The 24,869-nt window shown below is 34.3% G+C and overlaps 1 protein-coding gene across 1 annotated transcript; it reads right to left on the bottom strand.

Moving 5' to 3' along the window:
* Positions 1-260: 260 nt before the first annotated feature.
* LOC139040492 (olfactory receptor 4C46-like) lies at positions 261-1,190 on the bottom strand. The gene has a single exon (XM_070487270.1). The coding sequence runs from the start codon at positions 1,188-1,190 to the stop codon at positions 261-263; it is 930 nt and encodes a 309-aa protein (XP_070343371.1).
* Positions 1,191-24,869: the final 23,679 nt, after the last annotated feature.

Here is a 24,869-nt window from a genome sequence, read left to right as displayed (position 1 = left end):
ATGTTATTAGAAGGATATACATGGTTGAAGGCAATAAATCTAAAGTCTAATTTGATAGCATTTTCTAAATATGGAAAGAGTGGTCTTGGGTTATATTTTTCTCTCTTTTCCTGTACCTATTTCTGCTCTACTCAATGCAGAATCTATGATTCACAGCTGATAATTTTCTTCTTTATTCCACAAGTGTACCTTACTGAGATAATCTACAATGTCCTTTTGGCTCTTGCCTCAGTTGAATCAATGTTGGTCTCCAGGCACATTTATTTCTCACATGAAATAGCTTTCCTATGACATAACTTCCCAATAGCATTTTTCATCTGGGCATTTCTCAAGGTATAGATTAAGGGATTTAACGTGGGAGTTATGATATTGTAGGATACAGCAACTGCTTTATCAATCAATACAGTAGCTGAGGGTCTCATGTACACAAATATACAGGGCACAAAGAATAAGATGACCACTGTGATGTGGGAGGCACAGGTGGAGAGGGCTTTGCGCCTTGCCTCCAAGTTGTAGGTCCTTAGGGAGTGCAGAATGACCACATAGGAGACCACCAAGAGGAGGAAGTTTAACAGGCAGATGAATCCACTGTTGGCAGCAACAAAGAGCCCTAGAGTGTGTGTATCAGTGCAGGCAAGATTAAGCAAAGGATTCAGATCACACATAAAGTGATCTATGATGTTAGGGCCACAGAAGGGTAATCGGAAGATGAAGAGGATCTGTATGGTTGCATGAAGAAATCCTCCCACCCACACCACTCCCACTAGCAGGACACAAACATGCCGATTCATTATAATCGTGTAGTGCAAGGGCTTGCAGATGGCTACATAGCGGTCATAGGCCATCACAATGAGCAGGATGCTCTCAGCACCTCCAAAAAAATGTTCCCCAAATATTTGGGTCATGCATTCATTGAATAGGATGGTCTTCTTTTCATGGAGTGAGTCTATGATCTGTTTGGGGATACTGACAGAGGGAAAGCAGGCATCAATAAAGGAGAGATAGGCCAGGAAAAAGTACATGGGAGACCTCAATGATAAGCTGGTGGTAATGGTGACCATGATGAGGACATTTCCTATCACAGTGGCGATGTAAATGACAAAAACCACAGCAAAGATGATTTTCTGCATCTTTGGATTCTCTGTGAACCCCAGTAGAACAAACTCTGTTACATTGTTCCGATTTTCCATGTGTTTCATGTGATGGTTAATTAAATTACCTGAAAAGAAAACAATTTTTATTAATGCTACCTTGAATAATTGAACTTTCCATTCTACCATGTAATAAATTATTGGACTTTATTTAGTTTTGAATTCTTTAGCCTGTTGTGTGTGTGTGTGTGTGTGTGTGTGTGTGTGTGTTTGTGCATTGGAAATAAAGACTATGAGAGAGTTCTGGAAGATTACTCCAATTGCCTCCAATGGGAAGTCTTTGCTAAGGTTATAGACATTAGGAATTTTATTAACAGATAGGCAGGAGAATACCTGTGCACACTTAATCATCCCAGATGACTAAGAGGCTAACTTGAAGTAGTAGATTGCACACACACTTACATCCAAGCCTATAAAGGAGGTAGAAGATTGATGTAAAGTCCATAAATGCAAAGCTACAGAATTTTTCCTTTAATCTGTAGGAAATGGGAAACCACAGAAGGTTATTGAGAATGTGATTGGAAGGATGATGAGGAATTTGAAGAAGAGGGATTGTTGGATATTATTCTAGTAAAGATCTTTGTGTGCCTTCGATGAAATGGGCTGAGGGTCAGTAAAGGGGTGGAAGGCAGACACAGGAACCGCAGTAGCAGACTACTTATAATAGTTGAATAAGAAGTTACAGGGCATTGGTAATAAGAATGTAAAGAATGGAAACAAGAGCTACTTAAAAGTAGTCATAATGCATGTTTCCTAAATCCAATGATATTAAAATACCTAATAATATATACTTTTAAAAGTTTGATGGCTAGTGATGATATAGTAGCAAATGTTTGCACACATGATCCCTTTTCATATGATAACAACCTGTGTTGTTCGTATTACATCATCCATTTTTCAGATGAGGAAGAAATCTCAGAGACTAATAATAACTATAGTAGCAATGATAATATTACCTAAAACTTACTGAACACTTAATGTGCTTTAAGTGTTTTTGCAGACATTTATTTAATCCTCACTACAAACCTACCAGATGGTTACCACTATCATTTTTATAGTTATTTTTCACATTAGGAAATAGAAGCACAGAGAGGTTAAGGATCTTGGCCAAGGTCAAGCAGCTAATAAAGGGCAGAACCAAGATTGGATCAGATTATACTTGTTAATTTTTTCCCTCCAAATGCTTAACCTATATGCCCTATGTTGTTACATTATAATAAACAATATTGAACTAGTAACCTTTTTTGTTATAAGCATAATAATTATAATTACTTTAATACTACTTCAGAGGCAAGATTATATGGAGAAATTCTATCAGCTCACACACAACATACATGCACTGACATATTGGAACTCCAAAACGTTAAGAAAAATGTGATACTGCTTTCATTGAACAACCCTTTTATTCTGGCCTCTCCATGATCTCCAGATATTCCTTCTTACATCTCCCTTCAAAACATGGACTCCAAAAGATATTAAAAACAATTTTCTGAATGGTTAAGTGTATTGGTTTAAGAATCAAAAAGATCAGATTAGAATTCTAGTTCTTCTACTTGCAATATCTTTGCTGGGGTATATTACTTTGGCACCTTACATTCCTAGTTTTCTCATCTATAAAGTGAGAATAATAATATCCACCTCACAGGCTGCTTTGATATTTATTTGAGGGAACAGATATGAAACATAAACCACAATATTTGGGGCACACATAGAACTTTCATTTTATGACTGTGTATGCACCTAGGAGATAGGAAGAATCGACTGTTTGATCAATAATACAGAGAAACACTTTATGCAATGAGCTCAGGAAGAATTGTCTCCAACTTTGCTCTCAAAGAATCCACAGAGATTGATATTATACAGAGCAGTAGATCTTGGGAGGTATTCTCCATGTTTGTGCTTGGACTAAACAGTTGATGGTTTATGTCATTTAATATTCACATTTATGTCTTTTGTGTATGTTCAGTGTACTCAATTTTTTGTCTATTAGTCTGATGATTAATCTTGTTATTAAAGGATATGTCTCATAGGAAAAGTATGATATCTTCTATCAGACAGCTGAGTCCTACAGTTTGCTTAACTTCTATGAGCCTCAAAATTTTCAACTGTCAAATTAGGTTAATGATAATTATGAATTATCTTTTGAAGAATTAGGATGAGGATGAAATACTCTCTTATTATATCTGAAAAATGTTGAAAAATAATGAGTTCTATGTATGGAAAGTAGCAATCTTTAATAAGCATCAGCACTATTGAAAAACTTACCTTAGTGATCTTAGATGATCTCAATGACGTTTGGGGGTGTCCAGAAATAATTCCATATTTAAACTAACCGCCTCTTGTAATGAGTAACTTTCAATATGAAGTATATGTCACACTTGGAAAAAGCCTATTCAGATACTTAACTACCAAATGAATACTTGTTAAGAAATTGTATACATTGAACATGTGCAATTTATTTTGATATATCAATTTATCACAATAAACCTGTTTAAAAAAGTGTTCATATGAGTCTAAATCTTTCCATCTAGCCTAAAGCCTCAAAAGTTATTCATAGAAAACCTGCTTGAAGCATGTTTTCTAGTTTTGGCTTTGGAAAGGATTCACTTGAAACACTGTGGAGAAATTATCTTCTGTACATGGCTCTGGTCCAAAGGGCAAGAGGCAGATAGTGTGAAGAAAACACATTCTAAGTGTTTACTCTGCCCATGATGAATCTTGGTCTGGAGAGGTGAACAAAGCAAAAACATTTTCACCTTTCCCTGTAGAGATATTTAAAAAGGTTTCCATAAAGCTTCAAAGAACTTGTCTTGTAGCTACTACTTTCTCTCCCAGGAATTAATTATCTCCATTGCTGGAAAGGCTTTGTATTAGAAACAGGTATTCTGGAGAGACATGTTTGAGAAACATTCATTCTTGAGTGGGGAATTATATTCTCTACACTTGGAGGCTAAGTATGTAGGAGTCCCATTGCTCTATCTGAAACTGAGTTGTTAAGAATGTTGAATGTCATGTGAATAGCAGGGTAATATGAAGGCGGCATAATTACAATACGTGGAGCTGTGATGTAGTTTCCCTGTTGACTCAGGTCACAGAAGAGTTTTTGTTTTCTTATCAATATTAAACATTTATTGGAAAACCATATTGATTGTATGAGAGCTAGATCAGTGAGAGCATAAAGTTAATGGTGGCCATTTTAAAGTTCTTAAAACTAAAAGCTGTTTTTATTTTTTTTTTTGCCCAGATTTGTTGAAATGTCATGGACAAATAAAATTATGTATATTTAGGTGTATAACGATCTTTTAAAATTGATGTCATAATAGTTTATAATATTGTGAAATTTCAGGTGTATATTATTTTTGTCAGTCACCATATAAATGTGCCCCTTCATGCCTTGTGCCCACCCCCCAAACCCCCTTCCCTTCTGGTAACCACTAAACTCTTCTGTTTGTTTGTGTGTTAATTCATCTTCTACATATGAGTGAAGTAATACGGTGTTTGTCCTTTTCTGTCATGCTTATTTCACTTGCATAATACCCTCAAGGTCCATCTAAGTTGTTGCAAATAGGACAATTTTGTCTATTTTATGGCTGAGTAGTATTCCATTGTATATTTATATACCACATCCTCTTTATCCAATCATCAATCAATAGGCACTTAGATTGCTTCCATGTCTTGGCTATAGTGAATACTGCGATGAACATGGGGGTGCATAAGTCTCTTTCAATTGCTGATTTCAAGTTATTTGGATAAATACCTAGTAGTGATATAGCTGGATCATATGGTATTTCTATTTTTAATTTTTTGAGAAATCTCCATGCTGTTTTCCATAGCGGCTGTACTGGTTTGCATTCCCACCAGCAGTGTATGAAGGTTCCCTTTTCTCCACATCCTCTCCAACATTTGTTCTTCTATTTTGGTGACTATAGCCATTGCAACAGGTGTAAGTTGATATCTTAGTGTAGTTTAGATTCACATTTCCCTGATGATTAGTAATATTGAACATCTTTTCATGTGGCTGTTGTCTATCTGTATAGCTTCTTTGGAAAAATGTCTGTTTATATCCTCTGCCCATTTTTTCACTGGGTTGTTTTTTTGTTTTTCAGTCATGTGAGATTTTTTTATATATTTTGGAGATTAATCCCTTGTCAGATGTACGATTTGCAAATATTTTCTCCCAGTTGTGGGTGGTCTTTTCATTTTGTTCCTGGTTTACTTTTCCTTGCAGAAGTTCATTAGTCTGATGAAGTCCCACTTGTTTATTTTTTCTTCCATTTCCCTTGTCTGAGTAGACATGGTATTTGAAAAGATCCTTCTAAGACCAAGGTTAAAGAGTTTACTGTGTATCTTTTCTTCTGGCGTTTTATGGTTTCAGATCATACATTCAAGCCTTTGATCCATTTGGAGTTAATTTTGGTGCATAATGAAAGATAATGGTCTCTTTTCATTCTTTTGTGTGTGGCTGTTTTTCCAACAGCATTTAATGAAGAGTCTTTCCTATCTTTATGCTATGTTCTTAGCAGCTTTGTCGAAGATTGGTTCTCTGTAGATGTGTGGTTTTATTTCTGGGATTTAAATTATGTTCCTTTGATCTTGTGTCTGTTTTTGTACCAGTACCATGCTGTTCTGATTACTATACCCTTGTAGTATATTTAAATTCAGGGGTTGTGATACCTCTGCCTTTGTTCGTTTTTCTCAGGATTGCTTTAGCTATTTGGAGTCTTGTGCTGCCTCATATGAGTTTTAGGATTCTTTGTTCTATTTCCATGAAGAATGTCAATGGGATTCTGATAGGGATTACATTGAATCTGTAGATTGCTTTAGGTAGTATGGACATTTTAATTATATTTATTATTCCAATCCATGTGCATGGAATAATGTCTTATAGCTTTCATTGCATAGGTCTTACACCTCCTTGGTTAAATTTATTCCTAGATATTTTATTCTTTTTGCTGCAATTGTAAATTGGATTGTATTCTTGAATTCTCTTTCTCTTAGTTCATTATTAGAGTGAAGAAATGCAACCTGTTTTTTGTAAATTGATTTTGTAACCTACAAACGTTCTCTACTTTTTCATTATTTCTAATATTTTTCTGATGGATTCTTTAGGATTTTCTGTATATACAATAATGTTTTCTGCAAACTATAAATCAACTACAAGAAAAAAGCTAGGAAAGTGGACAGCTTTTTTCTTGTAGTTGATTTCTAGTTACATAGCATTATGGTTGGAAAAGGTGCTTGATATGATTTCAATATTCTAAAATGTATTGATTCTTGCCTTGTTTCCCAACATATGCTCTATCCTTGAGAATGTTCCATGTGCACTTGAGTAGAATTTGTATTCTGCTGTTATTGGATGGAGTATTCTATATATATCTGATAAGTCCACCAGTTCTAGTTTATCATTTAAATCCAGTATTTCCATTTTGACTTTCTGTCTGGATGATCTATCCATTGATGTAAGTGGAATGTTGGGGGCCCCTAATATTAGTGTGTTCTTGTTAGTATCTTTAGGTTTATTAATGATAGGTTTGTGTACTTTGGTACTCCTGTGTCGATGCATATATATTTTTAAGTGTTATGTCTTCTTGCTGGAGTGTCCCTTTTATCATTGTATACTGCCCCTCTATGTCTCTCATTATTTGTTTTGCCTTGAAGTTTACTTTGTCTGATATAAATATGGCAACACTTGCTTTCTTTTATTTGCCATTAGTATCATCTTCCCTCCCATCACTCTGAGCCTCTGGTTGCCTTTCGAACTGAGATGTGTTTTCTGGATGCAGCATATTGTTGGGTCTTGCTTTTTAATCCATCACTGCATTCTGTGTCTTTTGATTGGGGTATTAAATCCATTTACATTTAGAGTTATTATTGATATATGAGTGCTTAATTATGGCATTTTATGACTCATTTTGGATGTCTTATGCATTTCCCTTGTTTCTCGTACCATAACGTTCAGACTATGTATTCACTTTTGTAGTTCTCTATGATGGTTTTTTAGTTTTCTCTTTGCTTATTATTTGTGTCTCTATTCTAATTATTTGTTTAGTGATTACCATGAAGTTTGTATAAAAAAATCTCATATACGAGATAGTCTATTTTCTGATAGCCTCTTTTTCCCTTAGGCTTAGCTGATTCCATGTCTTTCCTCTTCCTCTTCTAAGTTATTATTGTCACAACTTATTCCATCTTGTGTTGTTAGTTTGTGGTTAAAAATGATGAGGTTGTATTTGTTTTTTATATTTTCCTTCCCTTTATCTTTAATGTTATAATTAAGTGTTTGCTAACCAGTTGTGATAGAGTGCTACAATTTTCTTACTCTATGTATTTATCACCTTGCTAAAGGCTCTGTAACCCCTTTCCTTTTTTTTCAGATATGAGGGACTTCTTGAGCATTTCTTATAGGGGGAGGCTTGTGGCAATGAACTCCCTTAATTTTTTGTTTATCAGGGCAAGTTTTTATTTCTCTATCATATCTGGAGGCTATTTTCACTGGATACAGCATTGTTGGCTGAAAATTTTTGTCTTTCAGTATTTTGAATATATCACTCCACTCTCTCCTAGTCTGTAATGTTTCTACTGAGAAATTTGCTGCAAGCCTGATAGGGGTTCCCTTGCAAGTTTTCTTCTGCCTCACTTCCCATAATATTTTTTGTTTGTCATCGGCTTTAGTCACCATTACTACTATTTGCTTTGGAGAAGGTCTTTTTATGTCGATATCATTAAGAGTTCTAATAGCTTCCTTCAGTTGTATTTCCAGCTCCTTCCCCATGTTCAGATAGTTCACAGTTATTATTTCTTTGAACAAGCTTTCTGCCACCAGGATTGATTTCTAGGTGGTCATTTACCTTCTGGTCTGGAGTAAAAAATAGAAAATGAGGTGAGGTTCCACAAGGATATAAAATTCAAGAGAAGCATGTAATTCTAAAGATAAGGTTTTGCTGAAGATTCTATGATGAAATAAGCTTCATGAATAGTATTGTAACTATCATTATATATTAAATAATATATAAAGATATTTATTTTTATTTAAAGATTATTATATATAATAATTTATAAATATTATTAGAATTATACTTATTATAATAAAATATTAATATATTTTTCCTACTGTTTGCGTGTGTTTGTGCCTTTTCTTTTTTTAATCTTTTATTATTTTTTTAAGTGCAGTAACATTGGATTATAACAATATATAGCTTTAAGATGTACATCATAATATATTTCAAAGTCTGCATGCTCACCACCCAAAAACTAATTATAGTCCATCCCTTCAAATGTGATCCTAATCACCCTTTTAGCCCTCCTTCCTTCCCCCATGGTAACCACCAATCCAATCTCCATTGCTGTGTGTTTGTTTGTCATTGTTTTTATCCTCTACTTATGAGTGAGATCGCATGGTATTTGACTTTCTCCCTCTGACTTATTTCACTCAGCATAATACCCTCAAGGACCATACTGATACTATCTGGTCACAGATTCCAACTGCCACAATTGGGTGGGGGTCAAGAGCTGTGTATTCTCATTCCACCATGATCCTGGCTCACTCTCTCACAGCTGCTGCTTTTCTATCATATATGTGTGCACTCTGCCTCAGTGGCTGAGTGGCAGTGTTATGCAGGAGGGAGGGGCACTTTCTTTCACCTGCCCAATCTCTGGGGCATTATCACTCTGACATCCCTATCAGCTGTCCTGGTGTGCAGGCTTGATGAAGACGCCACCTCAATAGCTTAGTCACCTCTTTGTGGGGCTTTCCCACAGGCTGTGAGGAAATTTGGAGAACAAACGTGTTCTTTCAGAGGGATGCCACTCCCCCATCACTTATCAGAGTTGCCTGCAGTCCTGTGCCCTGGGTCACCGCCATTTGAGGAGGGAGAGGAGATCCCCTTACCTCCTTTCACTTCCTGTAGGGGGTCCAACATGTCCACATTTAGACATATGGCTACCTGTATCTCTCAGACATCTTTTGTGTTGTGTGAATGTTCTATTGGTATATGAATGCCTTTTTTATTGTATCTTAGAGAGAAGAGTCTAAGGGAAGGGTTCACTCTGCCATGATGCTGATGTCACACTTATAACTCGATATTTTGATCTTAGTGTACATTCTGGTAATTGCCATATTTGAGCTATTTTGCATATTCATCATTCACATAATTACTATTGTTTTTGTAGTGAGAACACTTAAGATCTACCCTCTTACCACATTTTAAGTATATGATACAGTATTGTTAACCATAATCACATTGCTATACAATATATTTCAAAAAATATATCTTGTGTAAGTGAAGCTTTGCTCTGCATGATCAACATCTCCCTATTTCTCCCTCCCCCAGCATCTGGCAACCAACATTCAACTCTCTGCTTCTACAAGTTTGAGTATTTCACATTCAACAGATACGTAAAAGCATGCAGTATTTTTTATTTCTGTCTCTTGCTTATTTTACTTAGCCTGATGTCTTGCAGTTTATTTGTCACAAATGGTAAGTTTCCTTCTTTGTAAAGACTATACAACATCCCATTGTACATTTATAAGACATTACCCATTCATGCATCAACAGACATATTGGTTGTTTCCATATCTTGTCTATTGTGAATAATGCTGCAATAAAAATGAGTGCAAATATGTCTTCAAGTTATGGATTTCAATTCCTTTGTATACATAGCTGGAAGTGGGAATGATGGATCAAAATTAGTTCTATTTTTAATTTTTTAAGGAATCTCCATATTGTTTTCCATAATAGCTGTGCCAATTTATATTCACACCAACAGTGCACAAGGGTTTCCTTTTATCCATGTCCTCAAGAACTCTTGATGTCTTTTGTCTTTTTGATAATTACTGTTCTTACAAATAGGAAGTGGGGCCTCATATGATTTTTATTTGCATTTCCCTAATGATTAGTCATGGTAAACTCTTTTCCATATATCTGTTGGCCATTAATATTCATTCTTTTGAGAAATAACTATTCAGGTTCTTTGCCCATTTAGTAGCTTTGTAATATATTTAAAAATCAGTAATTGTGATGGCTCCAATTCTCTTCTTCTTACTCAATGTGACTTTGGTGATTCAGATTTTTTGCTATTCCACATGAATTTTTATTCAAAAGCTGTTTTTTGCTTTTCTCAGATGGGTATTGAAGTATCCAAAAACCTTAGAAGGCTCCAGATTGCAGTTATATATGGTATTTATGGACTAATCAGTACGGAATACTGGACAGCATTAAAAATGTGTGAAGATATCAAAAATAGGAGAACATTCCAGTTGTTCAACATGTTAGGCACTTGGTATTGTTAGTTGTTTTCCTTTGAGTCATTCCAAGAGGTATGTCATGGTAAACTATTGTGATTTAATTTTTACTTCCCTGATTTAATGATATTGGGCATTTTCTTTTTCATGTTCTTATTGACAATTTGTACATCTTTTGTGGCATTTATGTTCATGTCCTTTGTACATTTTAAAAATAGGGTTTTCAAAAATTTGTAATTTAATATATTTAGATTTATATAAATTTCCCCTGCTCCTTGGATTGCACTTTAATTCTTAAAAATGGTGATATCTGATGAGAAGATTTAAAACTTTGATAAGGTCCAATTTTTCATTTTCTCTTATGTTATGCACTTATTGGGTCACATCTAATAAATATTAGTCTACCCCAATAAATATCATAGATGATGATGATGATGATGATTATTATAAACCAGCTTTAATATGTAGCTCTCTGTCTCATTTTGAGTTAATTTTTGTATGTGGTGTAAGGAAGTGGTTAGCATTTATGTTTTTCATTACAGATATCCTATCAACACAATACAATTTTTTAAAATTCTGTTCTTTAGCCATGAATTACCTTGGCAATGTTGTAAAAAAATGAGTATATTCAAGTTTGTTTCTGTACATTCTATTATTTTTCTGAACATATTTATATCTTTATCATTATGCCAGTACCACACAGTGCTGATTAGAGAAGCCTAAGCCTTGAAATTAGGTAAAGTTCCCCAGCTATTTTTTTAAGAATTAACTGTTATTCTGAGCCCTTTCAATGTTCTACATTTCTGTATACATTTCAGAATAGATTTTTCAGTTTCTGGAATAATCCTGTTGCCGTTTTGATTGGAATTGCATTGAAAATGTAGAATTGATACTAAACATATTGGATTTTTTTCCTTCTAATATGGTATAGCTCTCTATTTATTTGTACATATAAATTTCTCATCAATGTTTTCTTGTTTTCATGCAGAGATGGTGAATTTCTTTTAAAAATATAAACCTAATGTTTCATTTTTTAAAATAGTAGTATACGTAGTATTTTGTCTCTAACTTCAATTTCTAATTATTTATTTCTTTTGTAGAAATAAAATTGATTTTTTATATTGAGGTTGTAACCTGTGTCCTTTCTAAACTCCCTGTTTAGTTTACCTAGTTGTTTTTAGTACATTTAACATTTCTTCAATCAAAATAATGCCATCTGCACAAAATTATTTTTACAATTTGGCTTCTTCCATTCTAAACTACATCTTTTATTTGCTTTTCTTTTCTTATTGCAATGGCTAGAACCTAGAGTATATTATATAATAGTAATGGTGAGTAGATTTCCTTGTGTTGTTCCCAATCTTCAAGGGAGAGTACTCATTACTATGATGGCAATAAGGGATTTTACATAGATGCTTTTTACCAAGTTGAGCAAATTCTTTGCTATTATTTATTTCTCAACTTTAAAAAAAAGAATTTGAATCTGGGTTGAAATTTTTCAATTTTCATTCATACCTTGAAATCATCACACATCTATTCTACTTTGTTTTTTTAATTTATTAACTTACAATGAGTGATATTTGAATGTTAAGTCAACCTTTTATTCTTTGGACAAGCTCCACGTGGTTATGCTGTACTATTATTTTTAAAAATCATTGATGGATTTGATTTCTTGGCATTTTGTTAAATATCTTTTGCATATGTTCATAATGGACATTTGCTATCAATTTCTTTCTTGTAACGTCATTTGATATTTAGGAAATGCAGGCCTCTTATAAGGTGATAAATAATGTTTTCTCCTCCATGTTCAGAAAGAGTTTGTGTAGGTATTATTTATTTTTTAAATTTTTTGTGGAATTCAAGAGGGAAGCCATTGGGTCTGCATTTATTTTTGAGAAAGATTTTAATTACAAATTCAATTTTTTTAGCTGATATAGGACTATTCAGGTTTTCTATTTCATCTTCATTTAGATTTTGTAATACTTTAACAGCTAGCTGGTTTTAAGTTGTCAAATTTATTGGCTTTAATTTATCACAATGTTTCCTATTATCATGCTTATATCTTTAGAATCTGTAATGTTGTACTCTTTTTCATTCTTCATCAGAAAATTTCCTCTTCTTTCTCTTTCATCCTTTATCTCCCTCGATCACTCCCTATTTGCTCCCCCTCATTATTCTAGCTAAGTCTTTATCAATTTTATTTGTTTTACAAAGAGCCAGCTTTTTGATTAATTGATTTTCTTATTGTTTTTAAATTTTCTCTTTCTTTGAATTTTGTTCTGATCCTTATTATTTCCTGTCTTCTACATAGTTTATGTTTATTTTCCTCTGATTTTTCTACCTCTGTAGCTCAAAACATTTGATAATTGATTTTAGATATTATTTCTTTAGTAATATATACATTTTATGATCCAAATTTTCCTCTAAGTACTTTTAATGCTCCCAAGATGTTCTGATATGTTGTTCTTTTAGTTTAATTTATTCATTATAATTTATATTTGTCTTGTGATTTCCTTTTTAAATTTAGATAAAACTTACATGACATAAAATACCATTTTATCCATTTAAAAATGAAAAATTCCTTGGCTTTTAGTACATTCACAATTTTGTGCAATCATCACAACTATCTAATTGCAGAACATTTCTATCTCTCTATACCAATTAAGCAGTCAATTTCCATTTCCTCCCTCCCCCTGGTAACCATTAATCTTTCTGTTGCTATGGATTTGCTGCTCCTGGATATTTCATATTCATTGAATGATACAATGTATGTCCTCTTGTGTCTATCTTCTTTCAGTTAGTATAATGTTTTCCATGTCCATCCATATTTTACCATGTAACATTATTTCATTCCTCTCTCTGGCTGAATAATATTCTATTGTATGGATATACCACATTTTTATTATCCATTGATCAGTTGACAGAAATTTGGATCACTTTTACTTTTTGCCTATTGTGAATGTTGCTACTATGAAAATGTTCAAATCTGTTTGAAGACAAATTTTTAATTATTTTGGGTATACGTGTCAGAGTTGAACTGCTGAGTCACATTATATTTCTGTATTTAACTTTTTTTCTTTTTCTTGGTGGGGATGATTGGCACTGAAATAACATTTGTGCCAATTCTCTGCATTTTGTATGTGGGATGCTGCCATAGAATGACTTGATGAGTGGTGCATAGGTCTGCTCCTGGGATCCAAATTGGTGAACCCCAGGGTGCTGAAGTGGAGTGTGTCAACTTAACCACTATGCAACCAGGCTGACGCATGTATTTAAGTTTTTTAGAAACCATCAACTGTCTCCTCACAACTCTAGCCCATTTTACATTTCTATCAGTAATAATATGAGACTTCCAATTGCTCCATCATTGCCAACACTTTCTAATTTCCTTTTTTCTCTTATGGCCATCTAAAAGATGTGGAGTAGTATCTCATTGTGATTTTTATTTACATTTCCATAATGACTAATAATGTTGAGCATATTTTTATATTCCTGTTAACCATGAGTATATCTTATTTGGAGAAATATCTATTCAAGTTCTTTGTATATTTAAAACTTGGGTTGTTTGTCTTTTTGTTGTTGAGTGATGGGGTTCTTTGTATATTCTTTTTTTAAAATTTTTATTAAGATTATGATAGTTTACAACCTTGTGAAAGTTCAGTTTTACATTATTGTTAGTCATGTTGTAGGTGCACCACTTCACACTTTGTGCCCTCCCCTCACCTCTCCTTTCCCCTGGTAACCACCAATCAATTCTCTTTGTCTCTATGTTTAACATCAGCCTATGAGTGGAGTCGTACAGAGTTCGTCTTTCTCTGTCTGGCTTATTTCACTTAACATAATACCTTCAGGTTCCATCCATGCTGTTGTGAATGGGACGATTTTGTCCTTTTTTATGGCTGAGTAGTATTCCATTGTTTATATATATACAATATCTTCTTTATCCAGTCACGAGTTGATGGGCATTTAGGTTGCTTCCACGTCTTAGCTATTGTAAATAATGCTACAATGAACCCAGTGGTGCATGGGACTTTTGGAATTGCTGATTTCAAGTTCTTTGGATAGATACCCAGTAGTGGGATGTCTGGGTCATAAGGTATTTCTATTTTTAATTTTTTGAGAAATCTCCATACTATTTTCAATAGTGGCTGCAACAGTTTGCATTCCCACCAACAGTGTATGAGGGTTCCTTTTTCTCCACAACCTCTCCAACATTTGTCACTCTTGGTTTTCGATATTTTTGCCATTCTAACAGGTGTAAGGTGATATCTTAGTGTAGTTTTGATTTGCATTTCCCTGATGATTAGTGATGGTGAGCATCTTTTCATGTATCTATTGGCCATCCATATATCTTCTTTGGAGAAATGTCTGTTCATGTCCCCTGCCCATTTTTTATCAGGTTGTTTGATTTTTTGTTGTTGAGCTGTGTGAGTTCTTCATATATTATGGAGATTAACCCTTTCTCAGGTAAATAACTTGTAAATATTTTTTCCCAATTAGAGGGCTGTTTTTTAGTTTCACTCCTGTCTTCATTTGCCTTAAAGAAGCTCTTTAGTCTGATGAAGTCCCATTTGTTTATTCTTTCTATTGTTTCCCTCGTCTGAGGAGTTATGGTGTCCAAAAAGATTCTTTTGAAACTGATGTCAAAGAGTGTACTGCCTATCTTCTCTTCTAGAAGACTTATTGTTTCAGGCCTCGCCTTTAGGTCTTTGATCCATGTTGAGTTTATTTTTGTGAATGGTGAAAAAGAATGGTCAATTTTCATTCTTTTACACGTGGCTGTTCAGTTTTCCAAGCACCATATGTTGAAGAGACTTTCTTTTCTCCACCATAGGCCCTCAGCTACTTTGTCAAACATTACCTGTCCATAGATGTGTGGTTTTACTTCTGGGCTTTCAGTTCTATTCCATTGATCTGTGCTTTTGTACCAGTACCATGCTGTTTTGATTACTGTAGCTGTCTAGTATGCTTTCAAGTCAGGGATTGTGATCCCTCTGGCTTTGTTCTTCTTTATCAAGATTGTTTTAGCAATTTGGAGTCATTTGTTGCCCTATATGAATTTTAGGATTCTTTCTTCAATTTCTGTAAAGAATGTCATTGGGATTCTGATTGGGATAGCGTTGAATCTGTAGATTGCTTTAGGTAGTATGGGCATTTTAACTATGTTTATTCTTCCAATCCATGTGCATCGAATATCTTTCCATCTCTTTATGTCACCATCAATTTCTTTCAGGAAAGTCATGTAGTTTTCATTGTATAGATCTTTCACTTCCTTGGTTAAATCTATCCCAAGGTATTTTATTCTTTTTGTTGCCATTGGAAATGGGATTGAGTTCTTGAGTTCTTTTTCTGTTAGTTCATTGTTAGTGAATAGAAATGCTACTGATTTATGTATGTTGATTTTATACCCTGCAACATTGCTGTAGCTGTTGATTGTTTCTAATAGTTTTCCTATGGATTCTTTGGGGTTTTCTATATATAAGATCATGTCGTCTGCAAACAGTGATAGTTTTACTTCTTAGTTGCCTATTTAGATTTCTTTTATTTCTTTTTCCTGCCGAATTTCTCTGGCCAACACCTCCAGTACTATGTTGAATAGGAGTGGTGAAAGTGGACGCCCTTGTCTTGTTCCTGTTCTGAGAGGGATGGATTTCAGTTTTCATCCGTTGAGTATGTTTGCTGTGGGTTTGTCATATATGGCTTTTATTATGTTGAGGTACTTTCCTTTTATACCCATTTTATTGAGGGATTTTATCATAAATGGATGTTGGATCTTGTTGAATGCTTTCTCTGCATCTGTTAAGATGATCATGTGGTTTTTGTTTCTCATTTTGTTGATGTAGTGTATCACGTTGATTGACTTGAGAATGTTGAACCTTCCCTGTGTCCCTGGTATAAATCCCACTTGATTGTGGTGTATAACCTTTTTGATGTATTGCTGTATTCAGTTTGCCAGAATTTTGTTGAGGATTTTTGCCTCTAGTTTATCAGTGATATTGGCCTGTAGTTTTCCCTTCTTTGTGTTGTCCTTGTCAGGCTTGGGGATCAGGGTGATGTTGGCTTCATAGAATGTCTTAGGGAGTGCTCCATCTTCTTCAATTTTCTTAAATAGTTTGAGAAGGAAACATATTAAATCTTCTTTGAATGTTTGGTAGAATTCTCCAAAGAAGCCGTCTGGCCCTGGACTTTCATTTTTGGGGAGGTTTTGGATTACTGTTTCGATTTCTTTACTTGTGATTGGTTTATTCAGATTATCTATTTCTTCCTGCTTCAGTTTTGGGAGGTTGTAAGAGTCTAAGAATTTGTCCATTTCTTCTAGGTTGTCCAATTTATTGGCATACAGTTTTTCATAATATTTTCTTATGATCCTTTGTATTTCTGTGTTATCCATTGTCATTTTTCCCCTCTCATTTGTAATTTTATTTATTTGAGTCTTCTCTCTTTTTTTCTTGGGGAGTCTGGCTAAAGGTTTGTCAATTTTGTTTATTTTTTCCATGAACCAACTCTTTGTTTCATTGATCCTTTCTACTGTCATTTTTGTTTCAATATCATTTATTTCTGTGCAAATTTTTTTTATTTCTCTCCTTCTACTGACTTTGGGCTTGGTTTGTTCTTCTTTTTCTAATTCTATTAGGTGTCATTTGAGATTGCTTATCTGAGATTTTTCTTGCTTAATGAGGTGAGCCTGTATTGCACTGAATTTCCCTCTTAGGACTGCTTTTGCTGTGTCCCAAATGAGTTGGTGTGGCGTGTTTTCATTTTCATGTGTCTCCAGATATTATTTGATTTGTTCTTTAATTTATTCAATAATCCATTGTTTGTTCAGTAGCATGTTGTTTAGTCTCCACATTTTTGCCTCTTTCCCAGCTTTATTCTTTTAGTTGACTTCTAGTTACATAGCAGTATGATCAGAAAAGATGCTTGATATTGTTTCAACCCTCTTGAATTTGTTGAGGCTTGCTTTGTTTCCCAAGATATGGTCTATCCTTGAGAATGTCCCATGCACACTAGAGGAGAATGTGTAGCCTGCTGGTTTTTGATGAAGTGTTATATATATATCTATTAGGTCCATCTGGTCTAGTTTTTCATTTAATTCTATAATTGTCTTGTTGACTTTCTGTCTGGATGATCTATCCACTGGTGTTAATAGGGTGTTGAGGTCCCCTACTATTACTGTATTCTTGTTGATGTCTCCTTTTAGGTTTGTTAAGAGTTGGTTTACAAATTTTGGTGCTCCTGTGTTAGGTGCATATATATTTATAAGTGTTATGTCATCTTGGTTAAGTGGCCCTTTTATCATTATAAACTGCCCCTCTTTGCTCTTCTTTCTTTATTTGCTTTGAAGTCTACTTTGTCTGATATAAGTATGGAGACACCTGCTTTCTTATGTTGATTATTAGCTTGGGGCATCCTCTTCCATCCCTTCACTCTGAGTCTGTGTTTGTTTTTGGTGCTGAGGTGTGTTTCCTGGAGGCAGCATATTGTTGGTTCTTGTTCTTTAATCCATCCTGCCACTCTGTGTCTTTTGATTGGAGAGTGCAATCTGTTTACATTTAGAGTGATTATTGAAATGTGGGGGCCTAACGCTGCCATTTTATCACTTGTTTTCTGGTTCTTTTCATTTCCTTTCTTTCTCGTCCCAAGATTTTTAGACTACTAGTTCAGTTAGGTAGATTTCTATATTGATTTTCTTCTTATTTGTAATTTGTGTCTTTATTCTCATTATTTGTTTAGTGGTTACCAAGTGGTTTGTATAAAACATCTCATAGATGAGTCCATATTCTGATAGACTCTTATTTCCTTAGATTAAGATGTCTGTCCTTTTCCTCTTCCCCTTCTTCGTAGTTATTGTCAGATTTTCTTTTCTTCCATCTTGTGTTGTGAGTTTGTGGTTAAAATGACAAGATTATATTTATTCTTGGTGTTTCTGTTCATTTTACCTTTAATGTTATACTTAACTCTTGCTAACCGGTTCTGATGGAGAGATGCAACTTTATGATTTTGTTTTTCTACTTATCTCCTATGCTCTGGGTTTTGTAGCCCCTTTCCTTTTTTTGATTCTTCAGGTATGAGGGTCTTCCTGAGCATTTCTTGTAGAGCAGGTCTTGTGGCAATGAATTCTCTTAACTTTTATTTATCTGGGAAAGTTTTTATTTCTCCCTCCTATTTGAAGTATATTTTCACTGGATAGAGTATTCTTGGCTGCAAGTTTTTGTCCCTCAGAGTTTTGAATATATCATTCCACTCTCTTCTAGCCTGTAAATTATCTGCTGAGAAATCTGCTGACAGCCATATGGGAGTTCCTTCATAGTTTATTTTCTTCTGCTTTGCTGCCCTTAGTATTTTCTCTTTGTCATTGACTTTTGCAACCTTCACTACTATATGCCTTGGGGTTGGTCTTTTAACATTGATAAAGTTTGGAGATCTATTCACTTCTGTCACATGGAGTTCCATCTCTCTCCACAGGTTTGGAAATTTCTCAGCCATTATTTCTTTGAACAGGCATTCTGCCCTGTTCTCCTTCTCTTCTCCCTCTGGTATACCTACAATCCTTATGTTGCATCTCCTAATTGAGTGGGATAATTCTCAGAGAGTTTCTTCATTTCTTTTTAGGCTTAGTTCTCTCTCCTCCTCCATCTGAAGCATTTCTATATTTCTCTCCTCTAAATTGCATATCTTGTCCTCTTTAACATCAGTTCTTTTACTTAAGGACTTTATATTTTTCTTTATCTCAGTAATTGTGTTTTTCATGTCTAACAATTCGGATTTTGTTTAAACATCTTTCTGAGTTTTCTTGTAACTCATTGAGCTGTTTTATGATGGCTATTTTGAATTCTCTATTATTTAGATTTCAAATTTCTATGCCTTCAAGATTGATTTCTGGGTGTTTTTCTTTTTCCTTCTGACTTGGAGTATTAATATACTTCTTCATACTATTTGGTGGAGGGGATTTGTGCCTTATCATAGTGACAGTAACAGGAAATAGATTCCACCTTCTGCCACCTGGAGGGGCAGGAAAGAACTGTGCATTCCGAGCCCACCATGGTCCCTGGTAGCTGTGACTGTCCAAACCTGTGCCATTCCTTGGTACCACAGCAACACTATGGGCTCTCCCATTGAAAGAGAAAGCAGTCACACAGGTGCTCAGGACTGTTGCCACTTGTTCCCACAGTCCTTCCAAGGCATGCTCCCACCTTCTGGGATGCAGCAGTGCTATGGGCATTTGTAACAGCCAGGAAGTCATTTACTCGGGTGTGTAGATTGGCCACCACCTCTTCCTAGGTTGCACTGGTGATTGTGTTTCCTGGATAGTGACTCCTCACTGGATCTGAGCCTGGGCCACTCCCTGGGACTGAGGTAGCATTGTAGGCTCTCCCACAAGATGGGAGTGAGATCTCATGGGAGCTCAGGGCTGCCAGTACATGTTCCCTCAGTTGCATCAAGTTGCATGACTACCCTCAGGGCCACAACATACTATGGACACTTCAGCCATGAAAGCAGTTTCATATGAGCACAGGGGTGCTGGGAAGGCAGAGAGTGCTCACCTTTCTCCACCACCTTGCTGGGGGTAGTCCATTCACCTCCAGATGTATAGCTATGTGAGTCTCTCAGGTATTCTGTTGTGCTGTGTGGGTGATACTCCATTGATCAATGGATGTCTATTTAGTTATATTTTGAAGGGGGAACAATAAAGGTAACAGCTCACCCCACCGTGCTGCTGACATCACACTCATATATCCTGATTTTTATCCCTGTTATTGTTACTTGGAGTTGTCATGTCAAAGTCTTCCAAAAATAATACTATTCACCAAATGATATCAAGCATTTGACATTATCAGAATTTATGTAGTTAACTCCTTCTCTTTTAGAGATTGCTATAGACTGAAAGTTTGTGTCCCCCCAAATTTACAAGTTAAATCTCTTATAATGTGGTGGAATTTGGAGGTGATTTTTGGGGAAATGATTAGGTCATGAAGGTGGAGCCCTCTTGAACATTATTAGTGTCCTTATAAAAGAGACCTTAGAGAGCTCACTTGACCCTTCTGCCCTTGAGGACATGGCAAACAGATGGCTGTCTATGAAATAGAAACTGGGTCCTCACCAGACATGAAATCAGCGAGCATCTTGATCTTGGACTTCCTAGCTTCCAGAACTGTCACAAAGAAATGTTTTTGTTTAAGCCACCAGTCCATGGTATTCTAAAATAGCAGCCCAAAGGGACTAACACAGACATTTAGTTAATTTTCAAGTTTGTATAGTTATTTCCATTGATAAGACTGAAATCTTCATTAATTGCCTATGTTCCTTGGTCTATAAGCTTCCAGAAGTCAGGGAAATTTGCTTAGCTGTCTTTCTGTTCCCTGTTCTTTGCAAAATGTCTAGGACATAGAATTCACTCCATAAACTTTGTTGTTACTTTTATCCTAGAATTCTTTTTCTATTGGAGTAAGAATCTTTACTGATGAATTTTGATGAACTCTTTCTACATTAAGTATATAATACATACTACAAACATTTATTCTTCTTTGACATGCGTTGCAAATATTAACCTTATGCAATTTATGCTATATCTGTGGGTGTTTTTATATAAAGATTTTATATTTTAATATTCATCTACTTTTTTATTTCTTCTATCACATCACTCTAGGATAATTCCATTTTATTCAGTGATTTTGTAAATTTAACCTCTTGGTTTTTTCTTAATAACTTTTCAAAAAAACTTTTTTAAACCCATCTAGTATTTAAGAAATAAATAAGCTTATTTCCTGAAACAGGTAAAACAATTTGTCAACATTATTATTAATTTCAGTAACAATTTGAAATTTCTCTATGTAATATGTCAAGTTTTGTACATTTATAAAGTTTAATTTTGAAGCCATTTTTCCTCCTTTTTGTCCTGCTCCTCCTTCTTATTTTTTTTTCCTTTTCTTCTCCCCAAAGCCCCAGGTACATAGTTGTATATTCTACTTGTGAGTGCCTCTGGTTGTGCTATATGGGATGCCGCCTCAACATGGCCTGATGAGCGGTGCCATGTCTGTGCCCAGGATCTGAACTAGCAAAATCCTAGGCCGCCAAAGTGGAGCACACGAACATAACCAGTTGGCCATGGGGCTGACCTCCTTCTTCTTATGCTCATTTTCCTTCTTCTTCTTTGATGTATTCCCTTACCACTAACATACTGTTTTAGTGGCCAAGGATTTTCCATGTGTACCTATATTTAGTAGGGATAGTCTCTCCTACTCACTCATCTTTTTCAAAACTTTTCTGTAATTCCCAATTATTTATTTTTCCTGATAAATGGTAGGACCATTTTGTAAAGTTTCAAAACTTCCAATAAAAATATATTTAGAATTTCATGACTCTACACAGTTATTTTAAGCCAAATGGCATATTTTAATATCTTATTTTCAACTGATAGTGAGTGATCTCTAGCATCTGGGACTTCTTAAATCACATTCATGGTATTTTGGAAGTGATGACTGGAAGGACCTATGGGATCCCTCTCCCTGTCCAATTAGATACAGGGCCATAAGCAGTATAGTCATATTTTGTACATGATGCTCAGGGATCCCGGTTTTAGAAAATTGAAGATATCAGACCAGCTAAGGCCTATGTCCACAATTACCATACTGTCACTTTTACAGTCTTCTATTGATCAAAGCAGTCACATGGCCTGCCCAGATTTGATGTAGTGGAGAAATAGATGACAACATTTGATGAGGGAGTGGTAAAGTCACATTACAGAACAGCATGTTGGAATGGAGATAGTGTCATATCCATTTTTGGAAAATACAGTTGTTTACATCTCTGAAAAGGCATGCTAAATTTCATTTAGGTTGAATTGAATCTATAGATTATTTTGGAGGGATTATTATCTTAATAATGTCTACTTTTCTAATTCCTGAACAAAATATATCTATTTAAGTATATTCAAAATTTATTTTTGAAAAGTAGCTTTTAGTGTATGGATGCTGCTCATCTTTTCCTAGATATTTATGTTTTCAGATGCTATTTTAAAGGGTGTTTAACATTTTTCTTTCAAATAGGTACTGATGCTAATACATAGAAATATAATTTAATATTTTACTTGGACCTTGAGTCCTACAAACTTGCTAAAATCACTTATTTCAAGTAATCTCTGTAGATTTATTCAGATTTTCTATGACACAGTCATGTTGTCTACAAAAAAGGGACAGTTCATTTCTTCAGGAGATACAAAAGTGCTTACCTTTTCAATTTTGAGTCACTTTCAGAAGGAAGTTTTTCCTATATTTAACCTATTTTATCTGACTTGCTGAATTTATTGGAATAATATTTTAAATAAAAGCCTTAATTATTCATTTAAAGTCTGAGGGCTATGTATGATGTTTATCTCCTCTTTTATTTTAGATATTGGTAATTTGGATTTTCCTCTTTTCTCTTGATCACTCTTGCTAGAAGTTTATCATTGTTGGTATAAAAGTACCCAATATTGGCTGTTTGGTTTTCTCTATTTTATGTTTTCTAATTTATTGATTTTTTTTTATCTTTATTATGTCCTTTTACTTTGGCTTTACTTTACTCCGCTTGTTCTGGCTTCTTAAGATAAAAGTTTAGATAGCTGCTTTTAAGGCTTTATTACTCCTTCCATGTGAAGTGCAAAACCATATATACTGCTCAAACTACTGTTTACTGGGAGGATTCTCCTTTACTACAATCCTTCAAGACCATCTTCAAGTGAGAATGCAGTGCAATTGCCTGCTTTGGGTGGTTGCTGCCATACTATGCCGATTTACTCATATACTTGCTCTCATTTTTATTCTTTCCATTCGTCTGTTATTTGGGTTTCACTTTGTATCATGTTAATAACTTCTTGAATATATGTTTAGTACATGGATGTTTCAAGATTTATCATTTTCTAATACACAAAAATAAGATTCTAGCTGACTCTCACAAGTTTTGGTATGTTTTATTTTTATTACTGTTAAGCTCAAAATGATTTCTGATTTCTGTTGTGATTTACTTTGCCCGTGGGCTACTTATAAATGTACTGTTTAATTTTCAAACACAGGAATTTTCCGGTTACTTTTAGATTTTTATTTTCTAGCTTATTTTCTTCATGTTCAGAGACATGCCTTGAGATTTAATTCTTTGGAATTTGTTGAGAATTTCTTTATGGACCAGCATATAATCAATTTTGAAAGAAATTTTCCATGTGCACTTAAAAAGAGTATGTATTTTGCAGTTGTGGGGTGCATTGCTTTCTTCTGTCAATAGATCAAGTTTGTTAATGATGTTGTGTACATTTTTTTGAATGTTTATGAATTTTTGTTGTGTGCATGTTCTTGCAATTATGGAAAGTTGTGCTAATATCTTTCTCTACTACTGTTGATTTATCTTTTATTCCTTTCACTTCAATCTATTTAAAAATATGTTACGATGCTATGTTTTAGGTGCATACCAAATTATAATTGTTATATATTTCTGCTATATTGACCTTTTTGCCATTTTAAAACTTTTATATCTGGATAAGCTTCTTGCCTTGAAGTCCACATTTTTCTGATATTAGTATAGAAACAGTATACTTTTTCAGTTAGAGTTTATGCACTTTGTTCCACTATTTTATTTCCACCTTTTATCCCCATATTGAAGATTTTCATCTCGTAAGGCTCATGCAATTGAATTCTGTTTCTGTTTGGCACTTTGAATGTATCGTTCTTCTAACTTCTTGCTCTCATTCCTTTTAAGAAGTTGGTTGTCAGTACTGTTGTTACTTCCTTGCATGCACTGTGTCCTTAAGATTTTCTCTTTGTCTTTTGGTTTTATTATGCTGTACTTTTTCTATTTATCCTTTTTTGAAAATTTATCATCTTAAAATTTTATTCTTCATGAAATGCGTAAATCCCCATAAATATAGTTTAATGTCTTTCAATCATTTTGTAAAAATCTTTCAGCCATATCTCTTCAAATATTTTGCCTACCCTAATCTCTTTCTTTTCTCTTTCTGGAATTGTAATTAAATTAAATGTATGTTGGAGCTATCCACTGTACCTTTTAAATGTATGTTATGTTATTTTCTTCATTGTCCATCCTTTTATCTCTCTGCTTTTGTTTGCATAGTCTCTTCTCATCCTACTTTCCATTTACTAATTCTCTATTCATATGTGTCTAATTTGCTGTTAAACCCAATGGCTGAGTTCTTAATTTCCATTACAAAATATCTTAGTTATCAAATTTCTTTGATTTAATTTATTATCAATCTTGTGCTTTAATTACTTTAACACACTAAGTTTATTTTAAATTGCTTTTTTTTTCATAGTCTGGATCATCTATAGCTGTTTCTATTAATATTTCTTTACAATTAGGCCTTATATTCTTCTATGCTTTGTTATTTTTGTTTTTGTGCCAGATTTTATATTTAAAAAGTTGTAGAGATAATTCAAGGATTTCATGATGATTTATTTAAAAGAGGATTTCTTTTTGTTTCTAGCTGTCAG

This window comes from Equus asinus, chromosome 17, assembly GCF_041296235.1.
Source record: "Equus asinus isolate D_3611 breed Donkey chromosome 17, EquAss-T2T_v2, whole genome shotgun sequence".
NCBI classification, from domain to species: Eukaryota; Metazoa; Chordata; class Mammalia; order Perissodactyla; family Equidae; genus Equus; species Equus asinus.
This window is presented reverse-complemented; position numbering and strand designations above follow the sequence as displayed.

Bases quoted from the DNA above. Each gene is read 5' to 3' on its own strand.
- LOC139040492 (XM_070487270.1), bottom strand. From the start codon at position 1,190: ATGGAAAATCGGAACAATGTAACAGAGTTTGTTCTACTGGGGTTCACA.